The sequence below is a fragment of the Leuciscus leuciscus genome (genome assembly GCF_965113295.1).
Source record: "Leuciscus leuciscus genome assembly, chromosome: 22".
Classification (NCBI taxonomy): Eukaryota; Metazoa; Chordata; class Actinopteri; order Cypriniformes; family Leuciscidae; genus Leuciscus; species Leuciscus leuciscus.
The window spans coordinates 12,504,128-12,523,710 of NC_138746.1; the positions used below are offsets into that span (position 1 = coordinate 12,504,128).

Genomic DNA, 19,583 nt, shown 5'->3' on the forward strand with positions numbered 1-19,583 from the left:
CCATCCATAATTCTTAATTACTCTTTTTCAACCTGTTCCCGAAACACTCAGATCTTTATATTTGAAAGGTTTTGTGTAAAACTTCACCAGTTGATTTTCCTAAACAATTACATCCTAAGGCCATTGCAAACAAAAAATAATTAGTGCGATGGATACTGTGATAGTGCTGTTTAAGTTCTCTTTTGGGCAAACATTTACATTTAAGCTTTTGTTTAAGCTAAGACTGCATTGCATATCAAGCATTTTATTTACTTGCCTTACAGTTCCTTTTGCCATGCAAAGAGCGTCAGCAGAAGGTCATATAGGGTGAGCTGAATGACCTTAGAGATCAATGCTGTTGAGTGCAGTGGAGTTTTATTGTGCAGAGACACGTTCAATGCCCCAACTGCACTCAAACAGATGTTTTCTAATTTGTGTCTGAAATTACTCTCTAAAATTGATTCTGTCAGCACTACAGATTTTTAAAGGGTTTTTCAAAGTAAAGCGAACACACAGCTCTGCGCAAGACTTTTGACTGAAACTTAAGTAGATCTTACAGTTCATTAGCTATGTTTCTATCCACCTATTTTTATGCGCATTTTGGAAAAACGCTGGATGGATAATGTGCAAAAATTAAAAGAATGTGCATTAAAAATGTATGTGTCCAATTGAGTCAGATCAACTTTTTTGCCAATAAGAAAACAAGGATAAACTGTCGCGGAAACACATTTACTGAATAAATTCCTCGATGTGCATCAAAAAAGACATGACTTTGCAATGAGACGGCATAACAGGACTAACCAGCGGTTGTTCTGAAATGCCTGAGCAAAGTCTATCGTCAAAGGACTTTCTTCTCTTACGCTCACTGGATGGAAACGGTGCTTTATTTTCAAATGTTTTATGCGATATTCCAATTTTGCACATAAGTTAAATTAGCAACTTCGGATGGAAACATAGCTATTGACAGAGTTTATCACTATTAGAGTTATTAAGATCTGTTGTGGTGAAGTTTGACAGCAGATTCATTTGGGTAACTGAGTTGTGTTTAGTGGGACTGACAGCTCTCTCAATAATTCAGTATGCAAGCGTGTAGATGTGCCGGACGAGCAGCGGGGCCATGGCACACAGTCTCAGCTCATGGCAGGCAGGTGGGGTCAGGACGGCCTCCGCAGCCTCCTGGGCATGGCCAGATGGGAGGTGTATATGATTGTGTGTCTGTGCGTGCGTGCAAGCTGCCCGGCAGGAAGCTAGCAGGTCTTTGTTTGTTCCGCTGACATTCCGCATCATCCTTCTTCTGGAGATGCATACATTCCTCAAGATGAAAGACTAAAGCTGGGCAGCATGCTCATCACTTCATCTCACACTCAGAATTTCCTCTGCTTGATAACCTGCTCCCTGTTTCTTCAAACTCTTGGATAAATCACATGGGCTTATCAGATCTTTGACACCTGATTGGTAAGACATAATTGCTTCTCTCATGTGGTTGGATGAGATTGGATTACGAGGCGTCAAGAAAGCTGAATTTAGGAGATCGTTGAAGAAAGGTGTCTGTCAGCATCAGATACAGCTTGCAAAATCTCTGTCTCCAAACTGGCTTCTGTTCTTAAGATGTCTTGCCCTCCTGAGAGAGACATTTAAGAAGGGGTGGAAAGTCAACTGCAGGCGGTGCAGAGCAGCAAGTGCTTTTTAGTGCTTAGGCATTTTAGAAGGTGTCTTGAAGACTGTCTGACACATGATTCAACCTTGTCTTTCAGAGAGCTTTTATATCATGCACAGTCAGCTTCAAAGATCAGAGGGCGATGTAAACATTGCTTTGGTCTAATTTCTCATTTTTCTTACAGGTTCTCTGGCATCTGGATATCTTTCGGCGAAGTTTCCGGCAGCTCACCACACACAAGTGCATGGAAGACTCGTGCATCTTCTGCGCTCTGAAGGTAAAGCACTGAGCCCATCAGGTTTTAACATTATTCATGATGCATTTAAATCATGGAGCTGACTGGGATCTCTGCTCCATTATAGCTTTTCTAATTCAGTAGTTTCCTTTTTTATATGAAGCCTAATGCGTTTCTACCATCTGTGTATGCTTTAAGATTCTGAAGTGTTATGAAACATTAAATAGTGAACTTTATTGTTGAAGCAGAGAGATAATCGGGTTTACCCAGGGTTTTTTGTTGTTGTTGTTGTTGTTGTTGTTGTCATGATTTGCTCATTCTCGTGTTGTATCAAGCCTGTATGACTTTCTTTCTTCTGTGGAACGTAAAAGAGGATATTTTGAGAAATGTCTCAGTGGAAAGAAAGAAAGTCATACAGGTTTGGAATGACATTAAGCAGTAATTATTATTTTTTATGTTGGTATAGCCTAACTGATTACCATTCGTTAAGTCTATAAAGAACAGCACCCAACAACTCCATTACACCACTGTGCATTCAAAAAGGACTTATTTCATGTTTTGTTTGCATAAGTTACTCAAATTTATGTAACCACTATTCATTCTCAAATGAGAACCAAAGACAAAAATTCACTTGCCATTTAGTTTAATTATTTTCATAATATGTACGGTTTATTTTAATGATTATTTAGGCCTAGTTATTTTGTCAAAAAGCACAAATGACCAATTATTAAAAAACACTGGATGTTTGTTCCAAAACACAAAAATCATTGTTAAATCAGTTTAAAGCTTCCAGACATTGCTTTATCTCTTGTGCTGTTGGCAGACCTTTTAACCTGTATTGTATTATGTGTATGTATTATTAAGACATGAAGTATATGGTAAAGCATTTTAAGGAATAGATGTGTGTGTCAAAAAACTAGCCGTCATGTGTTTAACTAGAGCTGCGTGGCAAGCAGTGTTGTGGGTATGCAACTCTTGCCGTGCCATTCCTTTTCCCGTCCCTTTTTCCCTCCCTCCTTCACTCTCAATTTATATTAGATTCCTTTTTAATGTTCAGGAGTGCCATTGGCGCTTTCCATCAAATGTTCAATAACTCAGCTGGAAATTAGAGAGCTCTCTCCTGAGCCCTGTGCCAGTGCAGTAGGGGGCTGCCTGTCTGCTCTCACACACAGGACTGGGACAATATGTCTGTCAGCCTGTCCGCTCTCTCTCATGGGTATAATACTGCCTCTGTATTCAGCTGTCTGTGTTTCTCTGACTTTACTCCAGTATGTTTCACTGTCAGTGCATAAGTCCAGGGTATATCTTGATTCAAACCTCTCAGAGTTTTCAGCCTTCAAAGCCAAGATGTAAATCCCGTAATGACTCCGTTTACTGAAGAGTTTCTTATATCAGCACAGAAGTCTTGCAGACAGGCATGTCTTGCTTTCTTACAGCATGGGAAACCTTAGGTGTGTTCATATATACCAGGAGACACTTAATTATGCAGGGTTTAAATGTGGCTTAAGAGGGTAAAAGAGACTGCTTTTAAAGGGATAGTTCACTCCAAAATGAAAATTCATTCAATTACTCGCATGTCGCACATGATGTTCTTTTTTCTGTAAAACACAAGCAAAAATGTTTTTAAGAATGTCACTGCTCTTTTTCATACAAAGCTGATTATTGGCTACATTTAAAAGTATTCTGAAGCCATTCAAATGCAGTGTTTGTGGAACAAACCAAAAAGGTAAGCTGTTATTTGCTGATTTGTAACATCATTTACTTATTTGAATAGTGCAGAATCTTAAACATGTCTTTTTGTTTAAATTGTTTTCCCAGGTGCCCTTTTAAAGCCCACTGTATAATTTTAGAAACAAATGCAAAAATTGTACCTTATCTGTCCCTAAAAAGTGTATATTAGTGCTTTAGAGTAGTATATATATATACGTAAGGTACTACTATGAACCTTTTAGGGGTCCTTTTAAGGGTACTGGCCCAGTGAAGAGTGTATTTTTTTTAAAGAAACTAGGTGGCAAAGTGTTGGTAATGTTCTTTTTGATTAACATTAACGGAAAGCTGTTGTTTGTTTTTTCAGAGCATCTTTGCGCAGTTCCAGTTCAGCAGTGAGAAGGTGCTGCCCTCTGATGCTCTCCGCTGCGCTCTGGCCAAAACCTTCCAGGATGAGCAGCGATTCCAGCTTGGCATTATGGATGACGCAGCTGAGTGTTTCGTAAGGGCTCTTGACTCTTTACCATCACTCTTTTCTTTCACTTCCCTCCCCTTTAAAGCATTACTGCTTTTCCTCCTATTCTCCTCCATGTCCTTGCTCTTTCCATCTTCTTTAGTATTCTTTCACATGCCACATTGTACTCTCCGCTGATGAGGTAGATTTTCTTGAAGAGGATATTGCTGTGTCTTAAATATTTCTTGTGTACATTGTTAGCTCAGCTTATGACATGTGTCTTGAGTCCATCAATACAAGTAGAAGGAAGATGTTTGTTATCCTCTTGGCCCTGTAACTATATATCTATCTCAGTCTTTTCCTTTCATTGTTGCTTGCATGTCTGCTTCCATGTCAGTGTTCGGTAGGATGATTGATAGTACAGATAGCTATGATGCGATCCACTGAAAAGTAAACCTTCCTGTTTGACGCTGTAATCTTTTGTAATCACAGAGAGAGACATCTCCTATTTTGCACAGTGATTAATTTCCTCCTAATGGCTCATTTTAAAGGCCATAGCATCATAACATATAAGATAAAGAATGGCTCCCTGTCTCAGCCCCTCTCGACTGCTGGTTTAGCAACATTGTACAATGTGCTGACCAGTAAGATCTGCAACCACAAACTGCAAATGCAAATTTTTTCCTTTTAACCACTATTGTTGTCTGGCCGTTATGCAAGACTGGAGACACTGGTGAAGGGCAGATGCTTGAACTTTCAACATTTCCCTGCAGAACACAACCCCCCCCCCCCCCCCCCCCTCACCCACTGGACAGTGAGAATCAATTAACATGAGACATGCAGGACTCACGCTGTTTCTCTTCAGTTGGATTTTGATTGGAGCACATTAAGTGTTAATATTTTAGCAATAATTCTCTTTTGCAGGAGAATATCCTCATGAGGATCCACTTTCACATCTCTGATGAGACCAAGGAGGACATCTGCACAGCCAAACACTGCATCCCTCACCAGAAGTTTGCCATGACACTCTTTGAGCAGGTAAATCCCCTTAATTAACAAGCAATTAGTAGCAACAATTAACAAGTATCTTTTATTTTGAAGGCAGCATGAAATCCATTGGAAATGTATTTAACTTCCATAATGGGACATATTTCTGAATGGCAGAATATTTGTTGGGAAAAAAAATCTAAAATGGTATACATCAGGATTTGATTTGACATGCAATTGATGTATGTCTTTTTGCTCACTTTTAAAGTATTTATTTGACTATAAATACCTCTTTATAAGTTATGTATTTGTAAATAGTTTTTTAAGATCATCATAAATGACTCGAAAAATAAAAGTTATTTTAGATCATAGGAAAGTCATAAAACTAACGAAAATTAATTGTATCAATTGTAAATATTGAACCCTAATACACCTAGTTTTTAATATACAGTCATTTTTACCACTCTGTCCATTTTTTATAGAAAGGATTACTTAACAGATATTGTTTGCTTTCTCATTTAGTGTGTGTGCAGCAACTGTGGAGCCTCCTCAGACCCCTTACCCTTCATTCAGATGGTCCACTACATCTCCACCACCTCTTTGTGGTGAGCAAAAACATCCCTGCAGCACATACACATGCACAACAGTGAGTGATGCTAAAGAATGAGGTCATTTTGAAAGCTGGGACCAAAAAGGGCCACACTGTGCACAGCACAGAAAACATCATGTCCTATACTCTTCTCCAGCTGAGCAAATGAGCTCTGCGCCACATCAAACACAGTGAAATCAATCAGAACAGAAAGAGATTCCCTCAATGGCCAAGAGCACATGGCAACAGCCAGCTTAAATATTACTCTAGGTCTCCTGGCCACTGCTTTTTATCATGGGTGATGAGCGGCCAGATCCGAAGCCGAGTCACACAGCAGAGCAGCTCCCCTTGAACCTCTGCAGTCAGACTTTGTCAGCATCTGCTTTTAGAGCTGTGAGTTGTGAGTGCAGTCTGGATTACTGCATTCAGACTGCCAGTGCGGCAGATACTTTGCGCCGTGAACAAACAGACGTAAGCACAACAACAGTGAAAGGGCTTCATGAATATTCCAGTATGTGGCTCTGTGATTAAGGAGGATTTTTATGACGATAGCTGACATTGCTATTACGGTGTAAAACACTGAACCTGAGTACTGTTACTGTCCAAGTACTGTCGCAAGGATTACAACTAATGGATTAATAAATTATTAAATTAGTACAATGCAAATTTATAAAGTTATTCAGCTAAGCAATATTCTCTGCCTCAAAGCTTCTGCCTGATCTGCCTCTCTGCCTACTGCCTACATGGAACGTTAAGTGCAGTCTGCATAGGCAGGCTCTGATCAGTTTCAATACGCAACATGAAAGGAATGATTCAATATTCTAATAATAATAAATGTACTTAACACATTTTAAATAAAAAAATCTGACTATACTTTTCAGTACTGTATGAATTGTAAGTGTATTTAGCTTATCATTAGCATCCCATAATTTGGAAAAACGTGGTATCTGAGGGAGACCTAATACGTTTCCTAACTTTTGAGACAATCTTTATGGACATGCCTTTGAATTCCGCTCAGCAACTGGCCCATTAATATATAATTCAACTCATGTTTGGTCAAAGATGTGAGCATATAGGCTGTTTTCCAGCAGCTTTAAACATGGCTCTCATTCAGTCAAAATTTCTAAGCCAGGAGATTTTAGATCATTTTATAATATTGTGTATTTGAATGTCAGTGGGAATCTTTATATTAAAAGTATTGTATGGAATGATGACGAAGTCTCCCTTGTGTATATACACACTCTCACTCAGAGGAGCATGTACAGGTAACATTGTGACATTGGCAAGACTGTCACCCTGAGACCTGCCCGAGCTGCGATGTTGCTCCAGGCACCCAGTGTTGCAGTGTCTTTGAGATGCAGTGACCTCTGCTGCAACAATAACTTCAAACCTGTCTGGACAATGACCTCAGAAACACCCTCCTGAATACAAAAACATTGTACACAAATACACCCAAACACTTGAATCGCTTATTTAGGTTAGTGTTACAAATTCTATTTGAAGTCATATAGTAATTATAGGCTGTTTACTAAATCAAAGGCAGCAAATACAAACACTTCACCCATAATTACAGATATGAGAGCTGCAGTTTATTGCTTGTGATATCTTAACGTATGACATGTGTTGGTTATGCTACAGTAACCAGGCAGTGCGAATGCTGGAATGCCGAGAGAAGCCCACCCCAGACATGTTTGGAGAGCTGTTGAGGAACGCCAGCACCGTGGGAGACCTGCGCAACTGCCCGGTTAGCATTACTACACAGCGCCACACACTCAGATCCATCAAATCAAGTGCTAATTAGGCATAGTGAAGCCTGGGACAGTGTGTCTGTGTGTGTGTGTGTGGCGCTTGTCTGGGTTTGAATAGGATGGTGGCCATTGAGTAATCGCTGGGTCAAAACAGGATGCAATCAGTGGAATGTTAATTTGTCTCGTGGCCCTGAGGAGGACCAACTTCTTAAGCAACACACACACACACATTTATTTTCGTGTCAGATCAGAGTTTCCGTGCGTAAGGGATGACGGCTTATCACATCGCAAAAAATACTTTTCTTAATCAGTATTTTGTCTTTCCAGCAAAAATATCTAAACATCCTTGAAACAAGATATGTTTACTTTTTAAAAGAAATTCTATAGCAAGAACTTAAATTGATCAAAAGTGACAGTAAAGACATTTATAATGTTGTCAAATTTGGGGTAAGAAGAATAAACTTAGGCTAATTCAAAGGGAAAACTAGTTTATGTTTCTTAACCCCTTGGCAAGCAATTTTTTCTCATTTTAAGTATAAACTATATATGAATATCAAAGAAATCTAACAAAATGTTGTTATAAGGCATTCATACAACAATGAATCAGTACATTATTAGATTGTATTATGCTTGGTCTGTCTGTTCCCTATTGCTAATGGAAGTAAACATGTTTTGAGATTTTAACCCTAACGCAAGATATTCAGTATGAATTAAACACATTTGAAAGTTCAAGAACAAGGTGTACAGATCTGAAACACACATGTTTTCTTGACCCTCAGGGATGATGAAGACATGCTTCACATGCAACTTAAACACACACAAACATACATATTATGTGTGTGTATGTAATTTGTGAATTATGAATTATGTAAGGGTGACTGGTGTAAGTTTGGGCAGGGAGAAGGAGAATTAATAGTAACAGTGTGTGTAAATCTTTCTGTGTGTTTTTCATTAAGCTCCAGTATGAAAAAGCCCTCTCTCTTTTCTCATCTACAGGGCAACTGTGGAGAGAAGCTCCGCATCCGACGTGTCCTGATGAACTCCCCAGAGATCATCACCATTGGCCTGGTGTGGGACTCAGACCACTCTGACCTGGCAGAAGACGTCATTCATAGCTTGGGCACCGTCCTGCGGCTCGGAGATGTAAGAATACTCCCTGCCAGTAGTCAAAAAATCCCACAAACTACACTCAATGCTGCTGACATAAGTCAGATGGTAGATGAACAAACCCACAGCCAAAAACAGAACCCTTTAATATAGATGGTGATAAATGCAGTCAGGCTCAAAGCAGCAGTGCTGCGACTCTGAGATTACTGTGATGCACATGGGAATTACAGGCAGAACTTGTTAAACTTGTTGCATCAATGACAATGACTCAAACATAAAAGCCACTGAGTTCACGCTTTCTTAGGACACGGGACGGGCACAGGGTGTCCTAAGTGGTTTAACATTTCGCTAAGTACCAGGTTCATGTTTCAATGTGAAATGTAAACCTTTTTTAAACAGGCCCAAACAAATGATTGTTGTAAATCAAAATGCATCTAGAGGTCAAGAGTGGTAATTTGATCTCCTCCATCGCAGATGTTTCTAGTGCCTTTGAAAGATGTCATGATCACTTAAAATATGTAATCTTTGTAAGTTTTGCCTGCATCTACTTTTATGTGTGTATATGTGAATGTGTATGCCTGTATAAGTAATAAGCGCCCTCTCCTCTTTTGTTTCACCCGTAGCTGTTCTACCGAGTGACGGAGGACAAGGCCAAACAAGCGGAGCTCTACCTGGTGGGCGTGGTCTGTTACTACGGCAAACACTACTCCACTTTCTTCTTCCAAACCAAAATCCGCAAGTGGATTTACTTCGATGATGCTCATGTGAAAGAGGTAATTATCTGGGTGAATGTGAAAGACGCTGCTCTTAGCTTGCTGGTTTGTCAGAGTTGTTCGTATTGCTTTATTTATACATGCCCTTGTCTAATGTTCCTTGCTTACTCAGTCCACGGGGAGTTTGTGTGGAATCATTAACTGGGATAGTCCGATGTGTTGGCTCGTTATTTAGCATTGCCCCACAGGCTCCCAGCATGTGGTGAGTGGGTGGGTGAGTGTATGTGAGTTTGCTCCGTTAGTGCTTGCGTGCTGTTTTACATAATTCGGCAGCTTGTTGACTCACCAGTCAGGAGTGTGTATGCAGGTATATGTGCCAGTAGCTCGCTTCATGTCAATAGTCATCAGTGCACATTATGGTCATAACATAGACAGGAATGATACAGCGTTCATGTGTACGTCAATGAGTGATCATTATTCACCAGTATTAAAATTCTGGATCATGCCGACAATATACACTACTGTTCAAAAGTTTGTGGTCAGTAAGATTTTTTTTTTTTTTACGAAATTTTACTTTTATTCAGCAAGGATGCATTAAATTGTCCAAAAGTAAACACTTTTACATTGTTAATAATAATAATATATACTTTTTTTATTGCGCCTTTCAAGAACCCAAGGTCGCTTCACAAAATAATACAAACAGTTGACAGACAAAGAGACAAGCAATCTGCTTATTATAACAATCAAACAAGCAGAAAATGTTACAACCGATTTCGTTTTCAAACAATAAATGATGTTCTTTTGAACTTATTCTATTCATCAAAGAATCCTGAAATAAAATTATCACAGTTTCCACAACAATATTAAGCAGCACAAACGTTTTTAACATGGATAATAATAAGAAATGTTTCTTGAGCACCAAATCAACATATTAGAATGATTTCTGAAGGATCATGTGACACTGAAGACTATTTTACTGATTTAGCTTTGCCATCACAAGAATAAATGACATTTTAAAATGCATTAAAATAGAAAACAGTTATTTGCAAGAATAAATTATAATAGTATTTCACAGTATTGGTGTTTATACTGTATTTTTTATTTTAAAAAAGCAGCTTTGGTGAGCATAAGAGATTTAAAAATCTTATAGACTCCAGACTTTTAAACAGTAATAAAAAAACTAATTTTATGACTGATAACTGATAAATGGTACGTTTTATTTAAATATTAAATATTAGTGTTAAATACAAAAATTATATATTATTTTGGCTAAATTAATGAAAAATAAAACAATATTTTATAATATAAAGTATTACATATGGATTTTTTTTTCTGAAGATTTAACGTGTTATTTTCTTTGTTTGTGTTTTTACAGATTAAGTTTATGTAAAGGTTGAGATGACAGCAAAGATTTTAAATGTAAAAATAAAGGAACTGAGCATGCACAATTAACTATCCAAAATATCCAGTATCAGCTGATACCAATCTCTAATATTGGTTGATGACTGATGTGGTACCAATATTGTGCAAACTACTTGGAAAAAATTAATAATTTGCGTTACGTCACTAACGCAGTGTGTCATTCCCTTAGTTCTGAACATGCAGGATTTAGATTCACAATAGCAGTGCAGGACTGTGGATCCTGGACAGTTGCATACAAATCAGCTTTTTTCGTGGAGTCTGGCAGGCTATGCTGACCTACACGTGAGCTGCGCAGAGCTCTTACAAAAGCCCTCTGAAAACAAGGATATCCCACTATTGTTTACAACCCCAGCTGGACAGCGGCAGGGCGTGGCCTAAAGAGAGAAACCGCCATGATAGTCCACCGCAAACAAACACACACACTAAAGCTAACTAGTTCACGCTTGCGTTCATGCTTGTCTGTTACTGCGGCCGCTCGGACATCCTTTCTGGTTATGGAGGAAGCGTAGAGAAAGTCGTCCGTTTGGGAAGTTGGAGTCAGGGTAAGATTCGTCTGAAAAGTGTTGGACTTGGGTTTCAGTCTCAGCTTTGTTATTCAGGGTATCCAGAACATTTCAACCTGGCCTCTGCTTTTGTTTAGTTTTCCACAATGTGTAAAAGTAACATTTCGTTGAGATCTGTTGGGATTACGATTTTGAAAATCTGTCAAATGTATTATTTGAACTGCTTTATAACTATACTTTCTCATTCTCGCTCTCATTTTGTTTCTCACAGATTGGGCCCAAGTGGAAGGATGTGGTGTCCCGCTGTATAAAGGGGCATTACCAGCCACTGCTGCTGCTCTATGCTGACCCCAGGGGGACGCCAGTGTCAGCTCAGGATTTGGCCTCACGCCTAGACCTACATCACTACACTAAAGCATATTATGACAGTGAGGATTCAGGTATTTACACACCATCATAAGGCTAGTTTATTCATAGAACTCACTTTATTTCTTTCATTCCTTCATCAGGGAAGTTCTACACACTACATCAAATGTTTAATTCATAACAAAATTTGTAATATTTTATGTCTGATTATAATAATTATATCTGTGCATTGCTTTTTAGACACATTTTTTAGAGTTTGATAATGCTATTACTGTAAAAAAAAAAAAGGGTCCCTTTTAATTTGACAGGAAAAAATCAGCAGCTGTGGTTGTCACTTGGTATGTAGTTTATTTCATTAGGGGATATGATGTCAGTATTCCAATACTTGAAGTACCAAAGTCTACTTTTCAGCTTAAAATATACTGATAACCACTATGATAATATAGGATAACCTTAATATAAAGGAAGCAAAACTATTTAAATAAAAATGTGGTGTAATGAGGGCACTTCTGGCAATGTCTTTTTTTTTTAACTGTTTTTCACTATAAATTACACAGTAATTTATAGTTTTAACTTCCAAAACCCATAAATTACATACAAACAGTATTTACAGTAAAATTGCATAACTGCAGTGTTAAACCATTTACAGCTTTTCACCATATGTGGTAAGGTGACAGTTAACCAATTAACTTTTTTTTTCCGCTCGCCTGCAGTTAAAGAAAATTTCCATCAAAAGCCTAAAATCTGAGTTTAAGAGATATTTGACAGGTTAAAAAGGTGTGTGATCAAAGTCCTGAAGTGGGAATTAGGTTTTGAGTGGAACTGGTTCCTGTGAAAGGAACAGCAATCAGATGATTTTGAAAGTCATGTAGTGTATGGGTGACATTTGTGGTGGTCTTCTTGGATCCATAAAGTACCTACCTATCTTTGACCTTAGTAAACAACTACTCAGAATTCTGTAGCAACCACCTAGCAATGCCTTTTCACCTCCCTTCCCTGGCTACCACCCACAATATCTTAAAGTTTTATGCGGGCAGTTGCCACTCACTCTTTTTTTGCTAAAAATGTAAACATCTCCAATTGGTAGCTTTAGTGATAAGAATGAAATCTTCTGTTTTGTCAGGCCGTGAGCCATCAATTTCCAGCGATACACGGACAGACTCCTCCACTGACAGCTACAGCTATAAGCATTCACACTCCCACTCCCACTCCCACCACGAGTCTATGGCTTCCCACTTCTCCTCTGACTCCCAGGGAACCGTCATCTGTAACCCTGACAACGACTCTGCCTCCCACAGCAGCCTGGAAACCACAGGTACGTCATTATATACGTTCACACTGAAACGTACAGTTTGGACACCATATTAGATATATTGGCACTAAATGTGTTGAACCATACAGTAGTCAATTTGTCCTGCTTAGGGCTGCACAAATAATGCACGACCTGGCTTAGTGTGGTTATCAAATTGCAAAGGCTGTGATTTGATGAAAGATAGATACGCACTGCATGTTTCAGATTGAAGTGTGGGTTTTTTTTACAAAAGAATGTATCAGAAAAATTTTCCCCCTCCCCTCCAAATCGTCCCTGCTGCTCTACAACTCCAACAATGACTTTTGTTGTTGTTCATTTTGTGAAGGTCCTTTGACTGAAAGCGATCCAGTGCAATGCCACTCTCTCAGAAAAGACGGGGTCTTGGACAGAAAGGGAGGAGTTTTGGACCGGAAAAGAAGTGCCAGCAGGCCACGAAAACTTGAGGTCCGGGGTGATTCAAGAAGTCGTTGTTCTAAGACAGATGAGGTGTTGTCTGCTGGCTATCACAGTGAAGGTATGCATTTAATATAATGCACCAAACCACAATACAAAATAAAAACAGATCATTGTGTTACTTTAATGGAACCCAGGTTAACAATCTGTAACTGTGGTCAGTGGATTGATGTTCTCTGACAGATCATTAGAGGATAGTGTAGCATGTTGGACAATGTGAGCTGCATTAGTCATCACTGTTGCTTTTACTGGCTGTGTACAGTAATATTAGGTTATGTAAAAATAACATTTCCTCTTCCTCTTTTTTTACATTTTTTTATTTTTTATATGTCCTCTCCTTCTCTCTAACAGGCGAGACTTTAAAAGAGCAGCAGGTTCCCCGCTCCCTACCTAAACCCAGCTCCAGTCGACTTAGAGACTTTAAGGAGACCATGAGCAACATTATCCATAACCGGCCTCTTTCTGCATCGTCCTCGGGCTCAGTTTGCCCACCTGATTCCACCACTAAGGCCCGAGACTGGGAAGCCGACAGCACCAGCAGCGAGTCCAAGTCCAGCTCCTCTGGAGGGCGATACCGTCCGCCCTGGAAGCCTCGTCGTGAGGCCCTCAACATTGATAGCATCTTTAGCAGGGAGCGGCGCAAGCAGGCTGGGTACAGTCCGCTAGGAGCTCTGTTGACTGAAGACACAGGGCCTCAGGGGAACTTGGCAGCATCCATGGAGCAAACCACCTTTCGAGACCTGCCAGGACTCCTGAGACGAGGATCAGAGCAGCCCCCACGGCTTATCCAGAGGATGGAGAGTGGCTACGAGAGCAGTGAGAGGAACAGTAACAGCCCCGTCAGTCTAGACATGCCTGTTAGCGAGGGCACCAGTAATGGCACGCACAGGTATGATGCAAAAATCTTTATCAGAATTCATAAGGATCTTTGTTAGCACATTATTCATATCTCTCTCTCTCTCTCTTTCTCTCTCTCTCTGTTTTCCAGCTTACAAGAGGGAGGAAAGAAAAACCCTCCACCTGAAGTCAGCCCGTCATGGAAAACTGTACCCGTCGTCAAATCCAGGAGCAGCAGTGCCCTACTGCAGGATGTCAAAGCGTCAGTCAAGGGCAGCAGTCACATGAGTTTAGGTGTGTACAGTATGATCATGTGTGTTTATAGTCGTCACATAGCCATCATGTTGGTGAATTCACCTGTTCTTTACCTTAGGATATGAATCATTCTTTCCAAATGTTTAAACTAGGTGTCACATGCCTTTTTTGCTTTTTCATAAAAATGTACTTAATATACTAAACAAGCAGTATTGAACAGAATTTAGTGGAATCAGTGGCCAAATACATCCTGTTCCTTTCTGTGAAATGTTATCTCTGTATATCTGTTATGTAAACTGAGGAACATGAGTCTGCCCTGGAGAAATATCAGCTGCTATATCTGTTTGTGCTTCTCCATGTGACCAGAATAGATATGTTTGCATATTAAAACTATGTGCCTCTTAGGCTGATTTCACACTGCAAATCTAAATGCTTAGATGCAATATTTTGACACTAATCTGACTTTTATTTTATTTTTTCCTGTTAACATTAATAGTAGGGATTAGCGTATGTACCAGATTATTGAAGTGAATGCAATGATCAATCACACAATAATTGGCATGATGTTTTTCAAATGATTGGCCTGTACCTTTGGTCTGATTGGGTAAAATTAAGACAGCAACTAACGGTCTCAACTGTGTAACAATGAAGAAAGTTTCAGAATTAAGAGAATCAGATACAAGGGGTTCGATATAATCATTGTTGTTTTAGTATTATTTATATGCTATTATTTATTCTTTTTTTTATTTTAGTTTAAGTTAAGTTTATGTGCTGTGTGTTAAGTTTAGTTTTTATGTGCTTTTGTCATTTTTATTACTTTATTTTCTATTTCGCTTTCATTTTTATTTCAGTTTTTAGTCATTTTAGTACTTGGTCGTTTTTGATCTGATGGTTATGTTTTATATTGTTTCAGCTTTATTTCAGTAACAGAAAACCATTTTCAGTTGTTATCGTTTTCTGACTGCACAATAAACAACACTGCATGTAAGTCAGATGGCATTGGAAAGTTGGATGCCCAAAAAATCTCATGTTTTGGGGGTTTATTTTTGCTGTTTACATACGTGCAACAAGGTCAAGCCTGTGTTCTGGATGTCAATGAAAAACAGAATTGGTTGACAGTGTAAATGCAGCGATGGATCATCACAGAATGTTTCCTTAATATTCCTTAATGTTTGTGTGTAGCAGGTGAGGGCCGCAGTGAACTGGATGAGCTACAGGAGGAAGTAGCTCGCCGGGCCAAGGAACAAGAATTACAGAGGCGAAAGGAAAAGGAGAAAGAGGCGGCCCTGGGCTTCAATCCCAGACCCAGCAAGTTCATGGATCTGGACGAGCTCCAGAACCAAGGTACGGCGTCAGCATGCCGCGAAAGGGCGAAGGGAGTGGCTCTGTCTCCGGATGCATTTCTTGGGTTTCTGCTGTGGTTTAACATTTGGAGCTTGGGACTGCTTGTGTACGTGTGTGTGAAATGTGGGTGTGCTGGTTTCCGTGCTGAAAAGCGCTATGCTATGATGTTTGTCACCTGCAGGGAAAGGGGAAGGCTTTGAAAGGTGTGTGTTGGAGGCAGAGTCTCTGTTAGACCAATCTCTGAGGTTGGAACAGGCAGGAGAGGTGGCCACCGCTCTGTCTGTTGTTAACGAAGCAATGTGTAAGTAATCCTGCCCTTAGCCTGCTGCTGCTATCACTACTGCCACAAGCTTGTGTGTCTCTACATCTCTGTGTTTGAGTGCGTTTGTCTCTGTTTCAATGTAGAGACTCTTCATGAACTCTGCGTATAGTAATGATGTACACCATACGCTCTGCTGTGTTTTGATTATAGTCAATGCTGGTGATGTGAGACCATGTGGAGATCTGCGTCAGCCAATAACTATGTCCTGCTGGCTGATAAACAAAAGCCAGTTCCAAAACCCTAATCGACAGCATTGTCAATAAAAAAGTGGGTTCAGTTGAAATAATTAAAAAACCCTTTTAATACATTAGACCATATTAATATATTTATTATATTTATACATTAGGCATTTTATTGAGAAACGCTTATCGGTTGACTACTAGTCACTACGCGATGCACAGCCTCAAGCATATATTTGATCATAACTGAAATTAAACAAGCAGAATCTGGGGGCTGGATTCAATGAAAATAGTGTGCCTGCTTAATATGATTATTACGGTAATCTGCAGGAAAACAAAACGTTTGGCCTTCAACGTGTTTTTCATTGAGTTGATCAGCGAGTCTTCCAAAGCATGTCATTTTCTTAAGAAAAAATACAACTTTTTCAAGAATTGCACTTAGGTCCTTTCCTACAAATTTCTTAGAATTTATCTTAAGAAACTTCCTAACTTCTTTAATATTTTCATGAATCCAGCCCCAGAACCAGAGCTATCAGTTTTTTATAAATGTTAATAAAATGCTGTCTGTCTTTCTGTCTGTGATCAATGTGAAAAGCTTTACTTACCAATATCATTTTTGTCTGTCTGTCTTGTGTATGTCATACCCTGAGGTTTGTCACTCACGGGGTGTTCATATGTAAACACACATACACACACACACACACTGCACACACTCTCTCTTTCACACCTTCTATGGCCTGGCCCCTGTGTGTTACCTACACCTCACTCCCCTACCTGCTTCACTTTCCAGAGAATCTGTAGGGTTGGGTAGAGTGCCGCTCATATGATGGTGAAAGTATTGTTGTCCTGTAATTATTTATAATTAATTATACTGAGATACGGTATTAGGCTCGGGTAATTTGCTTTTCTTTTAGTTCAATGGCTTAACTACAAATCATTTTGATTTAAGTCAACTTCATTATAATTTAATCATTTTGTGCTTGAGAGAATTTAACATTTTGTGTAAGGATTTTATTAGGTTCCCCATCAACCCTATTTGTGTGACCCAGTCAGTCAAACATCAAGATCCTTTTCATTTCAGTTCCCCGTAATGTGTTTGCATGCGCCCCATGACTCGGCTCTTTATTTTTCTGCATCTGTTTCATTTTTCTTTTGCCTATTTTTGTTTTGTTTTGTTTTGTTTGCGTTGTAGCTAAACTCAGGCATACCTTGCATGAGAGCAGTGCTAACGCTCAGGGCAGGATGCAAAAGTGCATGAGGAGAGCACGAGGTCTGCAGCAGCGCATGCGGCAGAAGCAACAGGAGGAAGAAAAGGAACAGAAACAGCCCCTCAGGTACCTGCTGCTGGCTGCAGTTGTGTGTGTGTGTGTGTGTGTGCTCCAGGAGCCCCACACACAGGAAGAGGAATCATGCATTTTGCCGTAAAAAAAAAAAATCATTATTGTTGTAAGTTACTTGGAGGACTGAAAGTCAGGTTAGCGTAAGAAACCATGTTGCAACGCGCTGCCCAGGTAATGTCACTCTTTTAGAGAGGCTGAAGTAAGTCTGTATACTGCATGACATCATCAAGAACTGATTCAAGATACTGACTCACAGTTCACGGTTTATTATCAGAAACTCATTGTTATTTTTTTATGTTCTGCATTCAGTGAACAGTCTGTCCCGGTCCAAATACTTCTGACTAATGTTAAAGAAGAGGATGAGAAGACCATTTCAGAAGATGCATTAAGACCACCGTCACCTCTCCACATGAAACCTCAGTCTATAAATAAACCTATTTCTGAAGCCCCTGGTCCTGCTGTCTCCTCCTACCATACAGACACACTTTGTCAGCAGCAGGGCAGTGCAGGGGACAACTCAAGTCTTCTTGCTGTTACAGAGAATGAGAATGTGCCACACTCAGACACGTGGGGCCCCAGAGACCCCGTCACCATCGAAAAATCTCTTGTACAAACTGCTAAAAAACGCAGTTCTGCCACTGTGCCTGTTATTGCAGTGAATGGCTGCGAGGCTCTTCTCCAGTCCTCGGTTCCGCTCAATACACCCTCTGGTCCAACTAATTACAGTGCCCGTCACACACCTTGCATCTCTGATCACTCCAGCTCTGGGGAAGGACTTCAAATCCCACCTCGACCTCAGTCTCTCCATGGCCTAACACACGCACCCCACAGCCGCGCTTCTGATGCCTGTCAAAAATCACTCCCGGCACCCTCACGTAATTGGTCCTGTCACAGTCTGGAACGTCCCGATCGCAGTCCTACCGTGATGGACTCCTCCCTGTACTCTCCAGCAGACTTCCGCTCCCCCTCATCCCCCTGTCCTCCAACCCTTTCATCACCAGCACTTGAGCAGCATCCAGCCGGCCCTATGCCCGTGGAGAGGTGGGCAGAGAATGTCAATCGATACTACAATTCCCAGAATTGTGCGCGGTCGGGACGTGGCTCACCCTGTGAGGAGCTGTCTGAGCTGGACTCACTTTATCAGGCCAGCTTGAAGGCTCCCAGCATGCCCCGAGCCCCATTGGGACCCAGCCCTCAGCTTGCCAGCAGATCAGGTAATTTCGAACAAGACCTCACTTAGGTTCCATATAACTCCCATATACTTTCTTTTTTTCTTTTTTTTTTTTTTACATAAAAGTATATCTCTTTTACATTTTGTAAAATTGTAATACAACCTGTAATGCTGTTGTTGTTGTCGTCATTTACCGTTGAAAAGGTCTGCCGCCTGCAAAAGTATTAACTGTTATAATATTAATAATGATTTATTATAATTTAAAAATGTATTCAAATAATTGATTTTTTTTACAATAATACAAATGTAATAATTGAAAGTATTAATAATAAAAATATTAAATATTATTGTTATTATTATTTATATGATAATAAATATTTTGTATATAATTAATGAGAAGTCCTCTCTAGAGACTCTTCAGGTTGTATAAATGTACTGTTTTTCTAGGCCCCGCTGCTTCCCGTAAGCACAACTCTGGATCCTCTGCCACACTTGGCCGTTCTAAAACCCCCACAGCAGAGATCGAGAGGAGTGCCTACAGGACGCCAGCATACATCACTAAACCACTTCAGAAGGTGAGTTGGCACACCGGCATTTTCTCAGTAGTATTTATAGTACTGAAGCGTGTGTAAGATGTGTGTCATGAAGTAATTGTCATTACTTAATGTGGATAAGGATATGAAATGCTAATGCAGTGTGTCATGTGTGTGAGCAGCCTGTGTCTGCTGTTACCTATGATGCACCACTGGGTGAGGATGAATCATACAGTGCAGAGAACCTACGACGAATTGCTCGGAGTCTCAGTGGAACTGTCATTGGAGGACGGACTGACGTACCCCCATCCAGAAGCTTTGTGGGTGTCTCACAATTTAAAGTCACTTGGTCAAACACTCAAACCACATA

At 39.9% G+C, this 19,583-nt stretch overlaps 1 protein-coding gene across 6 annotated transcripts in view; it reads left to right on the plus strand.

The window, feature by feature from the left end:
- usp54a (ubiquitin specific peptidase 54a) overlaps positions 1-19,583 on the plus strand; it is a 40,416-nt gene that overhangs the window by 17,576 nt on the left and 3,257 nt on the right. For 3 of the 6 annotated variants that reach the window (XM_082154103.1, XM_082154099.1, XM_082154100.1), the window contains exons 3-20: positions 1,821-1,913; positions 3,946-4,080; positions 4,957-5,070; positions 5,542-5,624; positions 7,247-7,352; positions 8,353-8,499; positions 9,087-9,236; positions 11,373-11,541; positions 12,591-12,782; positions 13,105-13,293; positions 13,584-14,121; positions 14,221-14,363; positions 15,507-15,668; positions 15,850-15,969; positions 17,362-17,503; positions 17,819-18,723; positions 19,128-19,255; positions 19,396-19,533. In XM_082154103.1, the coding sequence (XP_082010229.1) occupies positions 1,821-1,913; positions 3,946-4,080; positions 4,957-5,070; positions 5,542-5,624; positions 7,247-7,352; positions 8,353-8,499; positions 9,087-9,236; positions 11,373-11,541; positions 12,591-12,782; positions 13,105-13,293; positions 13,584-14,121; positions 14,221-14,363; positions 15,507-15,668; positions 15,850-15,969; positions 17,362-17,503; positions 17,819-18,723; positions 19,128-19,255; positions 19,396-19,533 (3,654 nt within the window). Of the gene's footprint in view, positions 1-1,820; positions 1,914-3,945; positions 4,081-4,956; positions 5,071-5,541; positions 5,625-7,246; positions 7,353-8,352; positions 8,500-9,086; positions 9,237-11,372; positions 11,542-12,590; positions 12,783-13,104; positions 13,294-13,583; positions 14,122-14,220; positions 14,364-15,506; positions 15,669-15,849; positions 15,970-17,361; positions 17,504-17,818; positions 18,724-19,127; positions 19,256-19,395; positions 19,534-19,583 lie in introns of those variants that run through there. The other 3 variants (XM_082154101.1, XM_082154102.1, XM_082154104.1) reach the window with 3 other exon arrangements.